This window comes from Heloderma suspectum, chromosome 1 (assembly GCF_057233095.1).
Source record: "Heloderma suspectum isolate Gila_16-S chromosome 1, 16-S_ref, whole genome shotgun sequence".
NCBI lineage: Eukaryota > Metazoa > Chordata > Lepidosauria > Squamata > Helodermatidae > Heloderma > Heloderma suspectum.
Genome location: NC_139458.1, coordinates 107,078,689 through 107,096,461, shown reverse-complemented (window position 1 = coordinate 107,096,461; position 17,773 = coordinate 107,078,689). Strand labels below are relative to the sequence as shown.

General features: G+C 41.1%; 2 protein-coding genes across 3 annotated transcripts in view; one reads left to right on the top strand and one right to left on the bottom strand.

The window, feature by feature from the left end:
- Positions 1-3,792, bottom strand: part of DNAJC24 (DnaJ heat shock protein family (Hsp40) member C24) — a 71,800-nt gene extending 68,008 nt beyond the window's left edge. The window contains exon 1 of one of the 2 annotated variants that reach the window (XM_084853143.1): positions 3,684-3,792. The gene's annotated coding sequence lies outside the window, so the exon portion shown is untranslated. Of the gene's footprint in view, positions 1-3,504; positions 3,626-3,683 lie in introns of those variants that run through there. The other variant, XM_084853132.1, reaches the window with a different exon arrangement.
- The window catches only part of DCDC1 (doublecortin domain containing 1), a 465,182-nt gene continuing 451,193 nt past the window's right edge, over positions 3,785-17,773 (top strand). The window contains exons 1-2 of the mRNA XM_084852919.1: positions 3,785-3,869; positions 4,459-4,524. Coding sequence (XP_084709045.1) covers positions 3,822-3,869; positions 4,459-4,524 — 114 coding nt within the window. The 5' untranslated portion in view covers positions 3,785-3,821. The remainder of the gene's footprint in view (positions 3,870-4,458; positions 4,525-17,773) is intronic.

Sequence of the window (17,773 nt, the reverse complement as noted above, 5' to 3'; positions counted from 1 at the left end):
ATGATTCCTACAAGAAAATATTAAAAATCCATCCTGAGGCTGAGAAAAGATGAGGGAGAATGGCAACGACACTAGCAAGGTTGCAAGGAGCAGCAGGGCTTTTCTTTGCCACTCTTGCCAGACAATTGTCTATCCATTCTGACATCCCACAAAAAAGTCACCCTTCAGGATTCGTATATCACACTAAGCCACCCTGAGAACAAGCCACCCTAAACAACCCAACAAGCTATGGTTTCTCAGGGTCTCTTGTTTGCACAAAACTACCCACGACAGAAAAACCACTCCGGGTTCATGCCAAGCCATTCTCTGACCACCCATGATGACAACCCACCATGGTTTGGTGTGACATGCAAACCCAGTCTACTTCTCAGAAGCGTAGCCCAACCTTGGGGAGTGGATGGGGGATTATTCCTACAATCATGCAGCACTTCCAAGGCACCCTAGGTGGGTCAAAAACACAGCACAAAATCAAGCCTCAGCCCACCTAACTTGAAGCTGGAACATGGGGATTATTCTGCAGTTGTGCTGGGCTTACAAAATCCTCTAACCAATACTGTGTGAGGACATGGAAGAACCATTTTCAATCTCTCTTGTTGGATTTTTTATTGTTGGTCATCTATGTACAAATACACTTCCCTCAGTATCTCTTTTGCTCCCCTGCTCCTAAAACTAAGCAGCAACAGAACCTCTGCAGCCTCCCACAATAGACATTTCCCATTAATCAGCTCCTACCCCTCACTCTGGTCCAACCATTGCCTTCCTGGAGTATATCACAGCAAAAAAACAAACCCCTTTGGAATTAAGGGAAAACGGGAGAAAGCCAGGAGCAGATTAATTTTTTCTTCCTTTCTATAGAGTGAAAGGACTGTGGCCCGGGCTCTGGTACTCAAAACAAATTCCTGGTCTGAACATGGTTCACAGGTAACCTATCCCTGAATTGTAAGTGTGTGCCTTGCTTATGACAACGAAAGGGAAGACAGCTGTATGCGTAAAAAATGAGATGTTTTGTGAAGATCTGCTAGAGCCAAGTAAGGTGGGAAACAAGCAGTGGATTTTTGGGCAAAGCAGAACAGAATTTATGCAGAAAAGAAGGGGAACATTACTCCTCCCTCCCTCCCTCCCTCCCTCTCTCTCTCACACACACACACACACACACACACACACGGTGCCAACCCCAAGGTTCTCCTGCTCTATTCCTTGTAGTTTTCTCACCATGTCACACCTCTCTCCCTCCTTTGCAACCAAGATGCTTTTGTTTTAATTTTGCTTTTCCTCAGACAGATTGGTCTGGCCAATTTTTACTGCCAGTCAAAGATAGAAGAATAAGTGTTTGCCCCCCTTCTGGAAAAAAAAAATCCCCAGATTTTCAAACAAAATAAGATTACTGTGATGTGTGGTATTGGTAGCAATATTTAGTCAACAGTAGGCCTCACACTCATTCTGCTGGCTTTGTTCTAATTTCTAAGGCTGTAATCATATGCACAATGGCTTGAGTGTGAGTCCTATTAAAGTCAAGGTGCATCACTCTGGTTTTCCTACTGAAGTAACAATACTAAGAGTGTGCTTATACATACAATGCAATCCTCTGCACACTTACTTTCCTGACCCATGAGTAAATTACGTATCTCTAAGAACGTAAGAGGAGGTATGCTGGATCACACCAAGGCCCTATGTAGTCCAGTATTTTGTTCACAGGGTGTGCCCAGGATACTAGAGGTAATACGTAGCCATCATAACTAGTAGTCATTGATGATACTGAGCCTCAGTATTTCCTAGTTGTAAAATGGCCTTATGTGTAAGGGTGCTGACACAACTTGCTGCTCCTTAAAAAGGGCAAAAGAAAAAGGGGGGGAAAGGACCCTTTGTCATGCTTGGCCTTATGCTAATCACTTTTCACTTGGTCTTGGTGAATAAGAAAAACATAAAAATTAATTGGTTGCCTTTGATCATATTTGTGGAGATAGGCAGGTGATTTAGGGTGTTGGTCTTAGAATCCCTGACCTGAAAGAACCCAGATTTGATTTGGTATTTGTATATGTAGCCATCCTAATGTATGGCTTAACATATCCTAGGTAGTTGGCTCTACCAACCCCCCAGCACCATATTATGTCTGCAAGTGGTTGGTAGACCTCTGAATGGATCACATAAGCCTGATGTTTGCCTACCCTAGCTTCAAAAAAAGCACACTCTTCTCTCCAGACCAAATTAACAATCCTAAAAAACTATTTAAGCTATTTCAAGTTTTGCACACCCTACATACATGCACACACAGCTTGACGGGATGGCGGAGACATGCAGCTGCTCCATATCCAAGGAAGGGACTAAGACGGGCTACCATACCAACGGGGACCACCCTTTGTAGATGTGTGGACAGGGTGAATAGGCAGGCTCTTAGAGACATATTTAAGCTAAGGGGCACTTGGCAACAAGGACTCTCTTGTGGCTACCAGCTCAGGAGCATTTAGAGATTTAATATGACCTGGCCTGGAATCAATCATAGTTCTACCTACACTTGTTTTAAACTATTGTTAAGTACTCCAAGACTTTGGGATGGAATGAGCTATATCTTTAAATAATGTGTAAGTTTCAAAGCAAAATAAGTGGGAAGAGAAGAAACACTCTAATGGCCTGTGAACGGAAAAGAAGAAATGTGATGACAATAAAGTTACAACTATAAAATGAAGCCTAAGCCAGAGACACGAGACAATACTAGGAAATCCTTTTGTGGGCTTCACACCTGCAACTGCATCATAACCACCATCATAAGGAGGCAGTGACAGAAATATCCCATGCTTTGTAGACTCTGAAAAACCATGATTGCTATGCTGAAGGCCCTTCTGGTATATTGTTTCAAGAACACTACTGATTTAAGCGAAAGGAAGGCAGCAACAAATATCCCTCTTGTTCAGAGCAGGGAGTGTCAATGTTGAAGGCATGACCGGACACAAATCTCAGGGCAAATGTCAATTTAATAATAGGGATGGGGCTGTTCTACATCATTTGAGGACGGGGCGCCAAAATAATGAAGAGGCGCTCTGGGAAAGCTACTGAGGACCCGACACGGGATTGCAGTTATGTGGACATGTATTATTTTCCCCCAGAACCGTTTCCGCCTCACACTCCGGGATGCGGTGGGGGAAAAGAGAACTAGGCCTGTCTTGGGGTTGCAAGTTGTCCTACACCGCAGCTCATAGTGCCGTATTTTGGTACCACAACACTCCTCCTCCCCACCCCCTCGTATATCACACCAGACGGTAGGGCGATGTGCACCGCTTCGAGGAGGAGCCGCTTTTCCTCATCCTCCTCTTGCAAAACAACCACCACCAGCTCTCTTGACCGGAATTGGCGGAATGCGGGCCCGAGTCGGAGGTCAGCAATACACGGCGAGGAAGTTCTTTGTGAAGCGAGTAAATATATGTTTTTCCCGACTTTGAGCGTCTCCTGGGCCCCTCTGGCATTCCCAATCCAAGAGAACAAACAAGCCATTCTCCGGGAGAGCCTTACCTGTGGACCAACGATACCACAGGGTCACTGGAAACCCTCATGAGGCAGCCGCTGTAGTAGAGTTAGAAACGGAGCAGCAGCAAATGGCTGTAAGAGGCGATGTGGATTTGTGAGGCAGTCCGCCAGATAATCCTCCGACGGGAAACATAGAGGGAGAGAACATGCGGCGTTAAACTTACAATAGGAAGAACACCGAAGTAGCTTCTCGACGCATCGTTCTCAGGAACGTTCCGGGTGCGGTCCCTGTTTCCTATCCGGCCCCACGGACTGATGCACGCACAGGAAAGCGAGCCCGACTGGGTAGAGACGCTGTTACCATGGCGACTGAAGGCCGTTCAGCGCAGGCAGGGTGGCTGCGACCCTTTGTAAGCGAGCATTTCGATTCCTCTTCACGCTACTCAACTCTTTATTTGTGTCAAGCCAAGAGCCTCTCCGCTCTTTACCGCCAAGTGCCTGAGTTTAGCATTAGCTTTTCCCGAGAAAGTCCGAGGAAAGCTTCGCTTGTCTTTTCTGGCCACCCCAGCAACGGGATGGGAGCTTAGAACGTCCCAACCCAGTAATATCCGTCAGCATTCCGCCTTTCCTAAATGTTCGCAATTTCAGCACATCTAACCCTCATCCTCACCAAAACCTGGCAGCCGTGACAGAGGGTAGGGTGGGGTGGGGTGGGGGGCTTTTAGGGTGCAAGTATATGCATGAAAAGTCCTACAACTCCCGGAATCCTCCAGAATTCTTTTTCTTTTGTCTAAACATGCATAAGGTTGCGCCCTTAATTCCATATAAATTGTTCGGGAGGGAAGGCAATGGAAATTGGACATGTGTAAATATAGGATCAGACTGTAAGTCTAATGGGTTGTTACTACCAGTCTCCTTTGGGTCCTTTGTCCTTAATCAGTTTGAGATTTTTTACACCTGCTAATGCACATACTAACACCTACTATCGTTTGTCACTAGTATACCGGTTGTGGTGATGAGGAGCTGAATCTGAAAGACAGTGACTCCAAAGAGACCCTGGCAAAGGTGGGATTTGAAAGCGTTTCTTCTGGATCAGGTTCTAACAATATACTAGAACCATCTGGCTGGTTTGTTGTTAATGAAAGCAATCTCACTGTTTGAGACTTTTATATGTGACTACCTCGGCCCACAATAATTCACAATTTACATAAAATACTGGAAGTAGTATTTCAAATGATAACCCAAGTGTTTGTGAAGAGTAATATTTTTAGGATAAAAGGAGGTATATGAATTTCAAAATAAAATGTTAATCTGCAAGCAGCAAAGATCTTAAAAAAAATATTATGCCAACTATTTGTTCCCTGTGATCTGGAGGAAGGAAGCTGATAGAATCAGACTGCAAGTCTAACAGGCAAGTGCTTTTGTGTTATGCAATAGAGATCCCTATTACCTGAATATTAGGAAAACTGAGCCAGGGGGTTGGACTCGATGGCTTTGTAGGCCCCTTCCAACCCTACTATTTTTTATTCTATGAAAATTGTTGGGCTTTTGCATGTGCTCTTTGTTTTGTTCTTTAATTCTAAATGAGCATTTTAAAACTACAAGCTTGGGAACTTCTGTCTCAGCACTAGGACACAACTAAAAGCAGAGGAAGCGTGTAGTCTGGAATCAATAAAACTGCTAATTGTTGGGTAGGGGAAAGACCTGCTTGCCCCATTGTAATTTACATGTCATCTTGTGTAACTGTACAAACATCTAAAATGCATCTCCTAATGTTGAGACTGCCGTAATTCAAACCAACTCTGTCTAGCCCTAATGTTTTTAATAGGGATTGGCAAAAAGGCACAGACTGACCTTGTGTAAGCTTGCAATGCTGAATTCTTCTTACAGCTGTCACTACTATCCAGAACACTCTCTGATATGAGCTGTTAGAGGCACAACAAATGCTTCAAAACAAATGGCGGGAGGGGGATCAAACTGAAAGGGTGACTGGGCCTAGCTGCACACATGAGTCACTCACTCTCCTCTGTGGGGGGTGGGGGGGTGATAGGGGCACAGCTTTCTAAGTGGATGGAGGAAATGTAATGGGGGAGGGGAGGAAGAGAGAGATGAAGCAGGAGGAGGGCAAAGTTAGTGGGAAGCAGTTGTGGCAGTTCTAGTAGTTCCAGCTTCAGTGGTCTCAACAAGTGGTTCAGGTTAGTAGGGCCACCTTACATTTGCAGATGCACACACATTCAGTCTTTCCAAGTCTTTACATCTATTGCACTTCTTAACTTTTATATCCAGTACCAGAAACAGGCTTGAGAGCCCCCCAGCAAAGTTCCCTCTGGGCATGCTACATTGGTGGACTGCCCTCCCACCACTGGCTCATCTCTTGGCAGTGGCAGTAGCGCTTAACCTGCACCTCATCCAGAGCATCTGGAGCTGAGATGCCACCACATACTCCAACAACTTGCCAAGGAATGGAATATTGGACTGGCAAGAAATTATCCAATATGGTAGGGTCTAGGAAGGGTTATTTTTAACTAATATCTCACCACTATGTCTTTCAGACATGACGGAATCACAGTGTGTTGTAAAAAGTTGTCCACCACTACCCTTACTTACTTGGCCCATTCTTTCCTGGCCCCTTTTACAAGCCAGGAAGGTCAAGGGTCAAGCACAGGCATGATACAGAACCATTTGAATGACTGCCCAATAGTTATTCTTTTATATTATAATCACACCAACAGGGGGACAAGAATACACAAAATAAAGAACTCTGCTTCATTTGGTGATGAATTCCTACTGTTGTGGAGTACCTTGACAGGGGCACAACAAATGTTGATGTAGGCAGACACTTAAATTGGAGGAAAGGTGGTGCTGGTAGACTACATAGTTTCTGCCATAATCAAGTGTAGCTCAGCTACATATTTGAAATTGGAAATCAGTGTTCCGGATTATGTGGAAAGCCCCCATTAGAGGTAGAGGAAGCTCTCCTTTGCAAAGTCACCCTCCACATGTAGAGGGCAATGAAAGTAATGAGGGAAGGGGTGGAGCTAGCATGTTCCTCCTTGCATGTTGATTATCCTCTGATTTAGAATGCCTGAAGAGCATTTAGCTTCAGATCCTACGTGACTCCAAGTGCAACGCTAAGTACGCACTTAGCGTCGCACTTGATGCGACGCCGAGGCGCTGCCTCTGGCAGCCCCGCCTTAAGTACCTGTGGGCAGGGGCAGGCTCCACCCAGTGCAGCTGCTGGCTGGCTGGTCCTCCTTCCCCAGGCTCCTTCCCAAGCAGCCTCGCCTTAAGTACCTGGGGGTGGGGGCAGAAGCAGGCTCAGGCTTCACCTGGTGCAGCTGCTGGCTGGTCCTCCTTCCCCAGGCTCCTTCCTGAGCAGCCTACATTGTATTCCTTTCAGTGCCAGGTGAAGACCTTTTTATTTTCCCAGGCATTTTAGCATTTTAGCTTTCTAAATTTTTATCTTTGCTGTTTTAAATCTGTATTTTAAACTCTTGCACTGCTGCTAGGTTTTATTGTGGTTGTATTGTTATATTGTGGTTTTAATGTTCTATATATTTTAAATTGTTTTATTGTGTGTTGTTTGGTTTTAATTTTTGTGAACCGCCCAGAGAGCTTCGGCTATTGGGCGGTATAGAAATGAAATAAATAAATAAGAGGGCTTAATTCATGCTACATATCCCTGTTCTCTGGGTGACATAAGGCTATTGATAAGAATGGCATCGCCATATCAAATTCTCTCCTTCTTAACCTGTAGTGCCACTTACTTTCATCATTCCATCGTGCATTTCCCTCTCCACATCATTGGGTGCCACTTGCAGGGGGGAAGCACACAACATGATGATGTTAGAACAAAAGGAAAATTATACTCCCTGTTCCCAAAGAAAGAGGGAGAACTCAGTGGAATGGACCACTCCTTTCATAATATGTAGTTCCATGCTTTCTCTTTTTTCTAACTTTCAGAGAATGAATACGAGCATATGAACTTCTTCATAAAATAGGTTGATGTTTCCATTTTTCCATGGAAAAAATGGTAGTCCTGGACTCCTGCCTGACGCATGCTGAATCCAGTGCTGTTCCTTCTACACACCTCCAGTAGACGTTCAGTACAGTGATAGTGTTTTTTCTTAGGGACATTGAGCTCTCACAGCATTGGTAATCTGTGGGTTAGGAAGGGGATGCTGAATTTAGTCTAGGAGTCCTTATTACCTCCTAACAGATCAGTCTTCAGGGATGATACTGCATTGTGTTGTATGTTGTATTTTTCCTATTCCCCTTGAAAATGGGTGTAGGGATTGAGCTGGGGATCATTCCTGAAACACAGAACGTTGTTGTTGTTGTTCAGTCATTCAGTCGTGTCCGACTCTTCGTGACCCCATGGACCATAGCACGCCAGGCCTTCCTGTCCTGCGCTCTGTCCCGGAGCGTGCTCAAGTTCATATTCATTGCATCGGTGATGCTATCTAGCCATCTCATCCTCTGCCGTCCCCTTCTCCTTTTGCCTTCAGTCTTTCCCAGCATCAGCGTCTTTTCCAGGGAGTTTTCTCTTCGCATTAGGTGGCCAAAATATTTGAGCTTCAGTATCTGTCCTTCCAATGAGCAGTCAGGGTTGATTTCCTTTAGGATGGACTGATTTGACCTCCTTGCAGTCCAGGGGACTCGTAAGAGTCTTCTCCAGCACCACAGTTCGAAAGCATCAATTCTTCGGCGCTCAGCCTTCCTTATAGTCCAGCTCTCACAGCCATACATTACTACTGGGAAAACCATAGCTTTGATTAGACGGACCTTTGTCGGCAAGGTGATGTCTCTGCTTCTTACTATGCTGTCTAGGTTTGCCATAGCTTTCCTCCCAAGGAGCAAGCATCTTTTAATTTCATGGCTACAGTCACCGTCTGCGGTGACCTTGGAGCCCAAGAAAGTAAAATCTGTCACTGCTTCCATTTCTTCCCTTTCTATATGCCAGGAAGTGATAGGGCCAGATGCCATGATCTTCGTTTTTTTAATGTTGAGTTTCAAACCAGCTTTTGCACTCTCCTCTTTCACCCTCAGCAAGAGGCTCTTTAGATCCTCTTCGCTTTCTGCCATTAGGGTGGTATCGTCTGCATATCGGAAGTTATTGATAATTCTCCCAGCATCAGCTTTCATTCTGATAGCTCAGACTTTAGGGGAGATACTGTATTGCAATGTATTTTGCATTTATTTTCCATACGTTTTGACAACAACTGTGGAGAGTCAAGTTGATATTTGAACTTGAAACATAGAATTGTGTCATGAATGTGTGTTCTTAACTTCACTGTGATATGACAATGTTCAACCAAATTATCATATTATCAACAAACTGACAAATAGAAGCCTAAACAGATGAGCTTAAACAAAAAGCCTCATTTACAAAGCAATCCTAGTTATTGTACGTTGTATTACTGTTCCTATTATTGTGAATAGCTAACTGTCCAGTCCCATGTGTCATGCTGACATGGTGGCTCATAGGATCACTCCAACGAATCTTAACAGATAGGCTATATTCTATAATATAACCTATAATAACAAATTAGCTGTATTGTGCCAATGCTGAAATTATCTGACACTGACTTATATTTGCATATTTGAAGATAGATCTGGTCCTAGGGGTCACTATCTGTCTGCAGTCCACAAAGTATTCAAGAATAGTCCTGCATCAGCCCCATGATTTCACTAGGCAAGACTTCACAGGCGCAAAGCATCGTGAGAGTACCTGGCTTCCAGACTGTGGTTCTGCCTGTGTACAAGCAGTTGTCATGGGACGCAGAAGCTGACTACCCACATCCTGCCAAAGATGTTGAAGGAAAATGTGTTCAGACATAAAATACTGAAAGAATGAGTGGAAACTTTCACTATGGCACAGATACTCCTTACTCATGAGATTCCTAACTCATGTAGCTGCGCAGCTGCGCGTATATCCATTTAAATTGAATAGAGCCATATAACCAGCGTGGACCTCAGAGTTCGCATTGCAGTAACTGCAATGCGTTGTGGCTGCAGTAACTCTCCCCCATATATCAAGCTAGCTGGGGATCTGCATCAGTGGTACTGCGCAGCTCCGACTAAGCAATGGACTAAGTCGGCGCCATATAGACAACCCCTGGGACTTAGAAATAAATGGTTTGTGGGCTGCAGTCTAAGCATGCTAAATAATCTTTTTTTCTATATTTCCTAAATTACTGGACAAGGTATGGTAGGACAGGTGCTTCAATTTCACTGTCATGTTGTATGTTCTTTAAAAAATGATGATTTAAAAAAGAAATACAGCATTTTAAAATAAAGAAGATCACTTCATAAACATTTTATAGTGCAATCCTAAACATGTTTACTTGGAAGTAAAACCTTTCTCCCATGTAAGCATGCATGGGAGCAATCTGGTCAACAGAAGCTTAACTTCCACTATTCTAACGTGGGAAATATATATGGATCATTAAAGTTATACAATTTTCATCATTTGTCTATTTACACTGGATTGTGCCCCGTAACTGTGACATCGTAATGCTTGAATAGGATTCCTAGAAAATCCTTCCTGTCATTTACAGATGTGCATGCTTACACAGTAAAGGAACTGTGCATGCTTACGTGGTAAGGGAATTTTGCACAAGAACTTATGTAAGACTGATATGCAGAAGGCTGGTATTTAGCCTATGCAGTGCTAAAATTATCTGCTAAAATCCTCTTTTGCATCCTTATGTCATTCTTCTATGCACTGGCTACTTGCCACTCTCTGTACCAACTTGCTTTAGGTTTTTCCATTAATATTTTTTCTACTTCTGCAAACCTTGGGGCTTCCCCAAGCATGCTGATACCTTCCTCTTGTTTCTCAGTAGCCTTGCTTTAGCGATATAGCCATCATAAGTCAGCAACTGAATTCACTATTAGTATATATGATGACAGTTGTAAGCCTTCTAGACAGTGGCTTGGATCTAAGTTCTTTTATACCCACAGGAGCTTTGCCTGAGTGGAGTTCCGCTCAGAATGCCCCACTGGTGGAAAAAAGGGGAGGCAATTTTTGCTGATCCTCCCTTCCTTTATGGCCTTCAGTGCTATCTCTCCCACTGTTCCAGAGGGCCTCAGCCTCTGGAGCCAATTTTCAAGGGGCCCACTGGGCAGTCCCTAATCAACTAAGGTTGCCTCCACCCCCATTCCATCGGTGGATATGCGCTGCTGGATTGGACGTCTTCTGTGGGTGGTAGGAGCCCTTCTGTTCATAGAAGGATGATCCAACCCCCAAACTGTGCCACATCCATCTCCTGTACTTCACCTAGCACAGTGATGTTGCTGAATAAATGCTTTACTAATAGTATTAGTAACAGTGATACCAATAGCAATTGTGTCAGCCCTAATAAATTAAAATTGGAGTCCACTGGAATGTAAGAAAGCGAAGGAAATACAGAGTATCTGCAATTACTAAAGGGCCACCATGGACCATGTACTTCTTCTACACTTGCATTCTATGACTGCATGGTTTCTGACTACCTTCTATGAGAAGGGAACTTTCAACAACATCAGCGTAAGTTTCCTATATACACAGGGAGCAGTTCCTTCTATAGAAGCCAACAGGAAGCCTCTGAACACATAGGTCTCAGGTCAGAAGTTGCCATAGGGCAGTAAGTCCCATGCAAATAGTGTGACTTATTTATTACATGATAAATGTGTTTAGTTCCAGGTATGACTATCATAATAAAATCAAGCTACTTGAATAAAACATGTTTCCAAAGTCCAGAAAATGTATACAGCGTCTAGGGAATTATTTAGGCAGATACAGTATTGTTTAAAATACATTGCAGAACACAGTCCAGTCTTTTGTAGCTCATTAGCAATTTCTTTAATGAGTTTCTTTTTTAGTGATAGATAGTTAAAGTAACAGACAAGTGACAGATTGTTTGTCTTTAATGATTTCCCTATTTCAGGCCCATTACAAAGCAATTAGAAATCTGACAGCATTTTCACTCTGCATTACTGATTATCTAAAGTGATGAGAAACTAGAGGTGATGAATATTAATTGTATATTTTCATATGATTATCATAAATTATTACCTTGTCTAATGTGCTGCAGGTGAATTAAGAGCAAAAGGAAGAAATTCAGTCAGAGATGATAATTCGAAAGATAGTATGATTTGGTTTATGCCGTTGTCAACAGTGCCAATTTATCTGTATCTTTTCCCATTAAAATATCTACTACTTAACCTGAATTCAAGATGCAACGTTAATCAGATGTTAAGTCATTCTAGCACTAGGCTATTATTAGTTTATTGTTTTATTAATAATTGTTTTAAACTTGCTTGTGTTGAAATATAAATAAAAATGATACCACACCATATTTGGCATAAGGTATTGGACAAAAATCTAATTTTGCTATTAAACATTAGAAATTACAGGGTTAAATACCTTCCAACAATCTGGAAACAGCTGATGAGATGTGTTAACTATGAAGTTCCATTTTAAGTTACAAATATATGTAGTAATGCTAGAAATGATATTCTGAATCAGTCATATAGTAAGCTTGAGAGTTTATATATAGAAGATCATAATCCAAATGATCAAACATTTGTCAATTTCTATTCAGATCTGAAGATGGCATGGGGAATAATTTAAGACAAACTGGAAGGCATTGTTGGAGGATTTGCTGTGCTGCCTTGCTACATTTAAATATGAAGAAGAATAGTTATAAAATCTTATCAGTTGTACTTAACACTACAAAACAACGGAATATAGAATTTAAAAGAAGAAAGGTGTTGGCTTGCTATTAGGCGGTGGCTGATTTTATTCATATATGGTAGTAGTATCCTCTTTTAACATTTATGTAAACACAGGTTCTAGGCAAAGAAGTTGCTTATCTTCTTTAATAACTACTGGTTATATTTAAAAAAAACACATGCTGGTTGGACCTAATGTGTGTTTTTTTTAACCTTCTGTAAAATATGTAACAAATTATGAACTAGTAGAAAATATGCTTACTTCCATAAAGTTAGTTTCTGCTAAATAGAAGCTTATAGTATTATCCTCTATTAATGAATGGTAAAGTAAATTAGAGAATATAGCCAAACTGATTATTCTTACTGATTTCATACATAGTAGATAAAGCAGAGTACAAGACCAAATCAGTACAATTCAGGCCATACACTGTTTATTGGATGCACAGATTACGTTACTGTTAATTTTTTATGTGGCTTTTTTTTTAATGAAGTTATAATTTTTTATTGCACTTGCTAGGAAAGTCACTAAAGCTGGAATCCTATGCATGCTTAGATGGAAAAATGTCTTACAACTCCCAGCATTCCCCAGCTAGCCATGCTGGCTAGTGAATGCTGGAGTTGTAGGACTTTTTTTGTTGTAAGGTGCATAGGATTGCACCTTAAAATGTTTTTTTTAAACTCCCAACCATTTAGTATATTGCAGATTATCATTATTTTATATTCCCCTAAACCCTGTTCTTAAACAGTGTGTCATTGCCCTTATTCAAGTTGATTTGAATGAAATGTTCAGATAATGTTTTGTCAGCTAACACATAAATTGCTTGTTAAACTCCAGACAGCTACTGCTTTTTAATCAAGTTCTAATTGTTGAGGCAGAGCTATAAAAATGTCGTCTGGCATTTCTTTTATAAATTAATTCCACTTTTTATGGGCTGTGCTCAGGCAGGTTCCTAAATAAATAAAGATTTTCTTACAGCAGCCCTGTAAAAATGCTGCACAAAGTAGCACTTGTCTATTTTTTTGCAGGGCTGGTGTCAAGGGTAGGCATCCTTGGGCACCTGCCGAGGGCCCATACCCCAGCAGGGGTCCGCTGAAAGACCCCCTGGAGTTGCTCCTCCTCTTCACCATTACAACTTGCTTATTCACTTGCCTCTTGCTCTGGCCCAGATAATGGTAGTGATGGTAAGGAGGAGCAGTAGATGCCATCACCTACTTGCTCAAGCAAGAAAACAAGTGGTAGCAATCATGAGAAAGAAGAAGAGCAATAGCAGGTGGTGACAATGGTGATGAAAAGGTAAATTCACTGAGGGAGAGGTTCCATTGGGGGTGTCTTGCCCAAAGGCCCTCAAAAACCTGTTTCCTTACTATCTAGTGGCAGTATAGTGTGTCTTTTGAACAATTCCAGATTTTCTACAAAGGACGTACAATGTTTCTTCAGTAAGTGCACGTGTCTGTCACTTATGTTTTGGGGTATGCTGGGATTAGTAGTATTCAACCTCCAGGCATAGGTAATCATGAATAGATGAGTTTCAACAAGGGACTGTTCTCTTCTTGAAACCTGTTGAGTCACCAGAGAAAAGAGGGCTTCATCCAAATATAGTGTCAAAAGCATGTTATTTCAGAAAAAAGTGTGCAAGAAATTTCAAGAGCTGCCAGTGTCTAGCACAAGCTTTCAACTAAGTCTCAGATGGGAACTCCAGGCCCTCCTCCTCATGGGGAAAACATCTCCATCCAGATCTCATTGCAAATGCTAGGTCAGTTTCAATTTACATGAGGGTAAAAGGGAAAGCACATGAAGGGGTAGAGTGGGCAGTATAATAGAATGTCTTGTACTAGGACCTGGGGTCTAATAAACAAATCTAAAAATTAAATGGCCTCTGAACAAACATACAATGCAGAGTGACTCCAAGAGGCACACTTTGGAGCCTCCATTTACTATGGAACTATATGTATTGGCATGTTCTGTATGTGTGTGTCCCTAGATGTATGTCCCTGTCCCTTGGAATTTTATTAGCTTGCTTACTCACAGAATTAAAAGGATTTAAGCTGTTGTTCATATCATGCTTGTGATTATTGTTTTCCAGTTCACGCCTGACATGATTATGTGGGGCAAATACAATATCAATATTTTTATGTGGTATATGTGAGGTATTTCTTGAGACTCTGAAAGTACTGTTTAGCAATAAGGATAATGCAGCATAGTACTGTTCTTATAGAAACAGTTGCAGCTTTCTAACAGAAGCTTTCATCTGAGTCTCAGAGTCGAAGCTGCAGCCCTTACTTGGCTGTTGCCAAAAGCAGTGACCCATTTTCCCCTCTTCCTTTTCTCCTCAACAAAGTTTAGAAATGCAAAATGCATAATGTGTCATCATCGTTCTGTACATTTCCCAGCGAACAACAACCAATAAAATGGAGTTAGGATAGGGAAATACACAATGTCACATTGTGCATTTTGCATTACTAAATATTATGGGGAGAGAGAAAGAGGCACAGGCCTACTACTTTGCTGACAATCAGGGATTAGTCCTAATGTCTTGTTCCACCCTGAGGAGGGATGCAATTCCTACAACGGTTTTCTACATTGTACTATAAACCAATCTTTCCTTGCTCACAAGATGATAAAGAGCCCTACTGGATCAGACCAAAGGCCTATCTAGTCCAGCATTCTGTTTCCACAGTGGCAAATCAGATGCCTATGGGAAGCCCACAAGCAGGACATGAACACAATTTATCACCCTCCTGCTTATTTTCCCGCCAACTGTTATTCAGAGGCATAGTGTATCTGCTGCTGGAGGTAATATATAGACATCATGACTAGTACCCATTGAAAGCCTTATCCTCCATGATTTTGTCTAATCGCCTTTTAAAGCCGTCCAAGTTGGTGACTGTCACTACATCTTGTGACAGCAAATTTCATAGTTTAACTCTGTGCTGTGTGAGGAAAAGCATCCTTTTATCTGTCCTGAATATCCCACAGTTCAGCTTCTTTTGATGACTCCAGATTCTAGTATTATGACAGAGGGGGAACACTTCTCCCTATTTGCTTTCTCCACATCAAGCATAATTTTATACACCTCTATCATGCCCCCTTACTTGCCTTTTTTAAGCTAGAAAGCGCCAAATGTTATAACTTTAACTTCTAGGAGAGTTGCCCCACCCTCTTGATCATTTTGGTTGCCCTTTTCTACAGTTCTATCATCGCCTTTTTGAGGTTCAGTAACTAGAAGTGTACACACTATTCCAAGTGTGGTCAGAACATAGATTTGTATAGGGTATTATAATATTGGTAGTTTTATTTCCCCCCCTTTCCTAATGATCCCCAGCATGGAAGTTGTTTTCGTCAAGCTATCTACCACAACCTCAAGATCTCTTTCTTTGTCAGTCACCATCAATTTAAATGCCATCAGCTTACATATGAAGTTAGGATCCCCCCCCCAATGTTTATCCTTTTACACTTGCTTACATTGAACTGCATTTGCCATTTTAATGGCCATCTCCCAGTTTGGAGAGATCCTTTTGGAGCTCTTCACAATCCCTTTGGAGGGTGAGTTTGCAATACCATCCTAAATAATTTGTTGTTAGTAAACCTGGATACCTCACTGCTCACCCCTAGCTCTAGATCTTTTATGAACAAGTTAAAAACAACAACTGTCCCAATATGGACCCTAGGGGTGTGTTGATGTGCCCATTGTGTACATCCTTCTATTGCAAGAACTGACTATTTATTCCCACTCTCTGCTTTCTTTAACCATAAGAGCACTTCTCCTGTTATCCCATGATTGCTATGTTGCTCAGGAGTCTTTGGTATGAGACTTTATCAAAAGCCTTTTGGAAGTCCAAGTAAACAAATGCACTTATTGCATATAAGCCAAACAAATGAGAAAAGCTAACTTTCTGTCCTTTACATTTACCATCACAAGTATATATTTTTCTTTTTGCAAAAATACAGTAATAAGAAATGTGTTTCTTTTTTATCTGTTCTGCATCATAATGTATAAGTGAAGGATTTGTTCACATATTTGGAAGACTCTAGATGTATCTGAAGACCTGTATCAGAAAAACAGGCATGTTTAGTGTCACTATGATTACTTGTTAGCGCAAACTGCAATACAACATTTAAAGACAACAAGAGCATTGAAAGTGTTGTCTTTGCTGCTAGTAAGTATGATAGATGGACAATATTTCACAGTTTACATTAAAACGTCTTTGTGAGAAAAGTAATTATCCAAAGATTATTAGAAGTTTGGATATTAAGATTATCTGTTTAATTTTTAATTGGCTTTTTTCAAGATAATTGGGTTTATTCCCACATGTTTGTGAGAAGGGGGCACTAGGCTAATTAGCTTTGAAGCATATATATTTTTAAGAAAATATGAAATAATTCTGACATTCTTAACATTTGTCTTGTGATATAGTTTCTTTTAAAAATATAAACATATTTTGCCAGATATAAATAGCAGGTCATTTACAGTTCCCTGAATGTCCTTCATTTTCCCTTACCTTTACTATTTGACACTCAACATATCTGTGCTATGTATTGCTAGTTCCATTTCTGAAGTCAGGTAAGATTTCCTTTGTAATCCATTTAAGTTTTGGATTGGGGAGTGATAGAATATTTTCTATTATAATTCTGAGCATTCTTCCAGTAGTATTCACCTCCCAACTAAATGAGTTTAGTTTCACAGCTGTACAGAGTCTATAGGAGAGACCAAACCTCTAATTTGGTGGTGGTGGCTGAAAATAGCTTTGAGTTTTCACTCTGTTGATAGCCTTCCTTCAGTGAACTAATGGTGGTAACCAGAAAGGATAAGAATCAGAAAATAAACTTGAAAGTTTTATTCAATGGCAAAAAATATTTTTTTAAAAAAATACAGACTCAGTAGTGAGATAGGACAGCAGTGTATACATGGAAAAATAGATACATGGAGTGATTGACTGGGAAAGAATGTGAAAATGTAAATGCAGAAACAATAGAATATGAATTGAAGGGACAAGACAGTTGAATAGAGATATGAACATAGCAATTTTTACAAAAATAAGTAATCATCGTCATCATACAGTTACCAATGAAGCATATATACTACTAAACCCTAAATTACATCCACCTAAAAATTTCACCCATCCAAACTAGTTAAAGCTTACTATATTTCCAGCCATATAGTAGTTTAACTCAAAGATTAACAAAGGAAGACTTATAGCTGCATATTTATTCATTCATTCATTCATTCCATTTCTATACTGCCCAATAACCGAAGCTCTCTGGGTGGTTCACAAAAATTAAAACCAAAGAGCACATAATAAAACAATATAAAATATATAAAACAAAACCACAGTATAACAATACAACCAGAATAAAACCAGAATAAAACCTAGCAGCAATACAGAGATTTAAAATACAGATTTAAAACAGCAAAGTTAAAAGTCTAGAAAGCTAAAATGCCTGGGAGAATAAAAGGTCTTCAGCTTGCGCCAGAAAGAATACAATGTAGGTGCCAGGCAAACCTCACTAGGAAGCTCATTCCACAGCCAGGGTGCCACAGCAGAAAAAGCCCTCCTCCTACTAGCCACCCACCTCACTTCCATTGGCAAGGGCTCA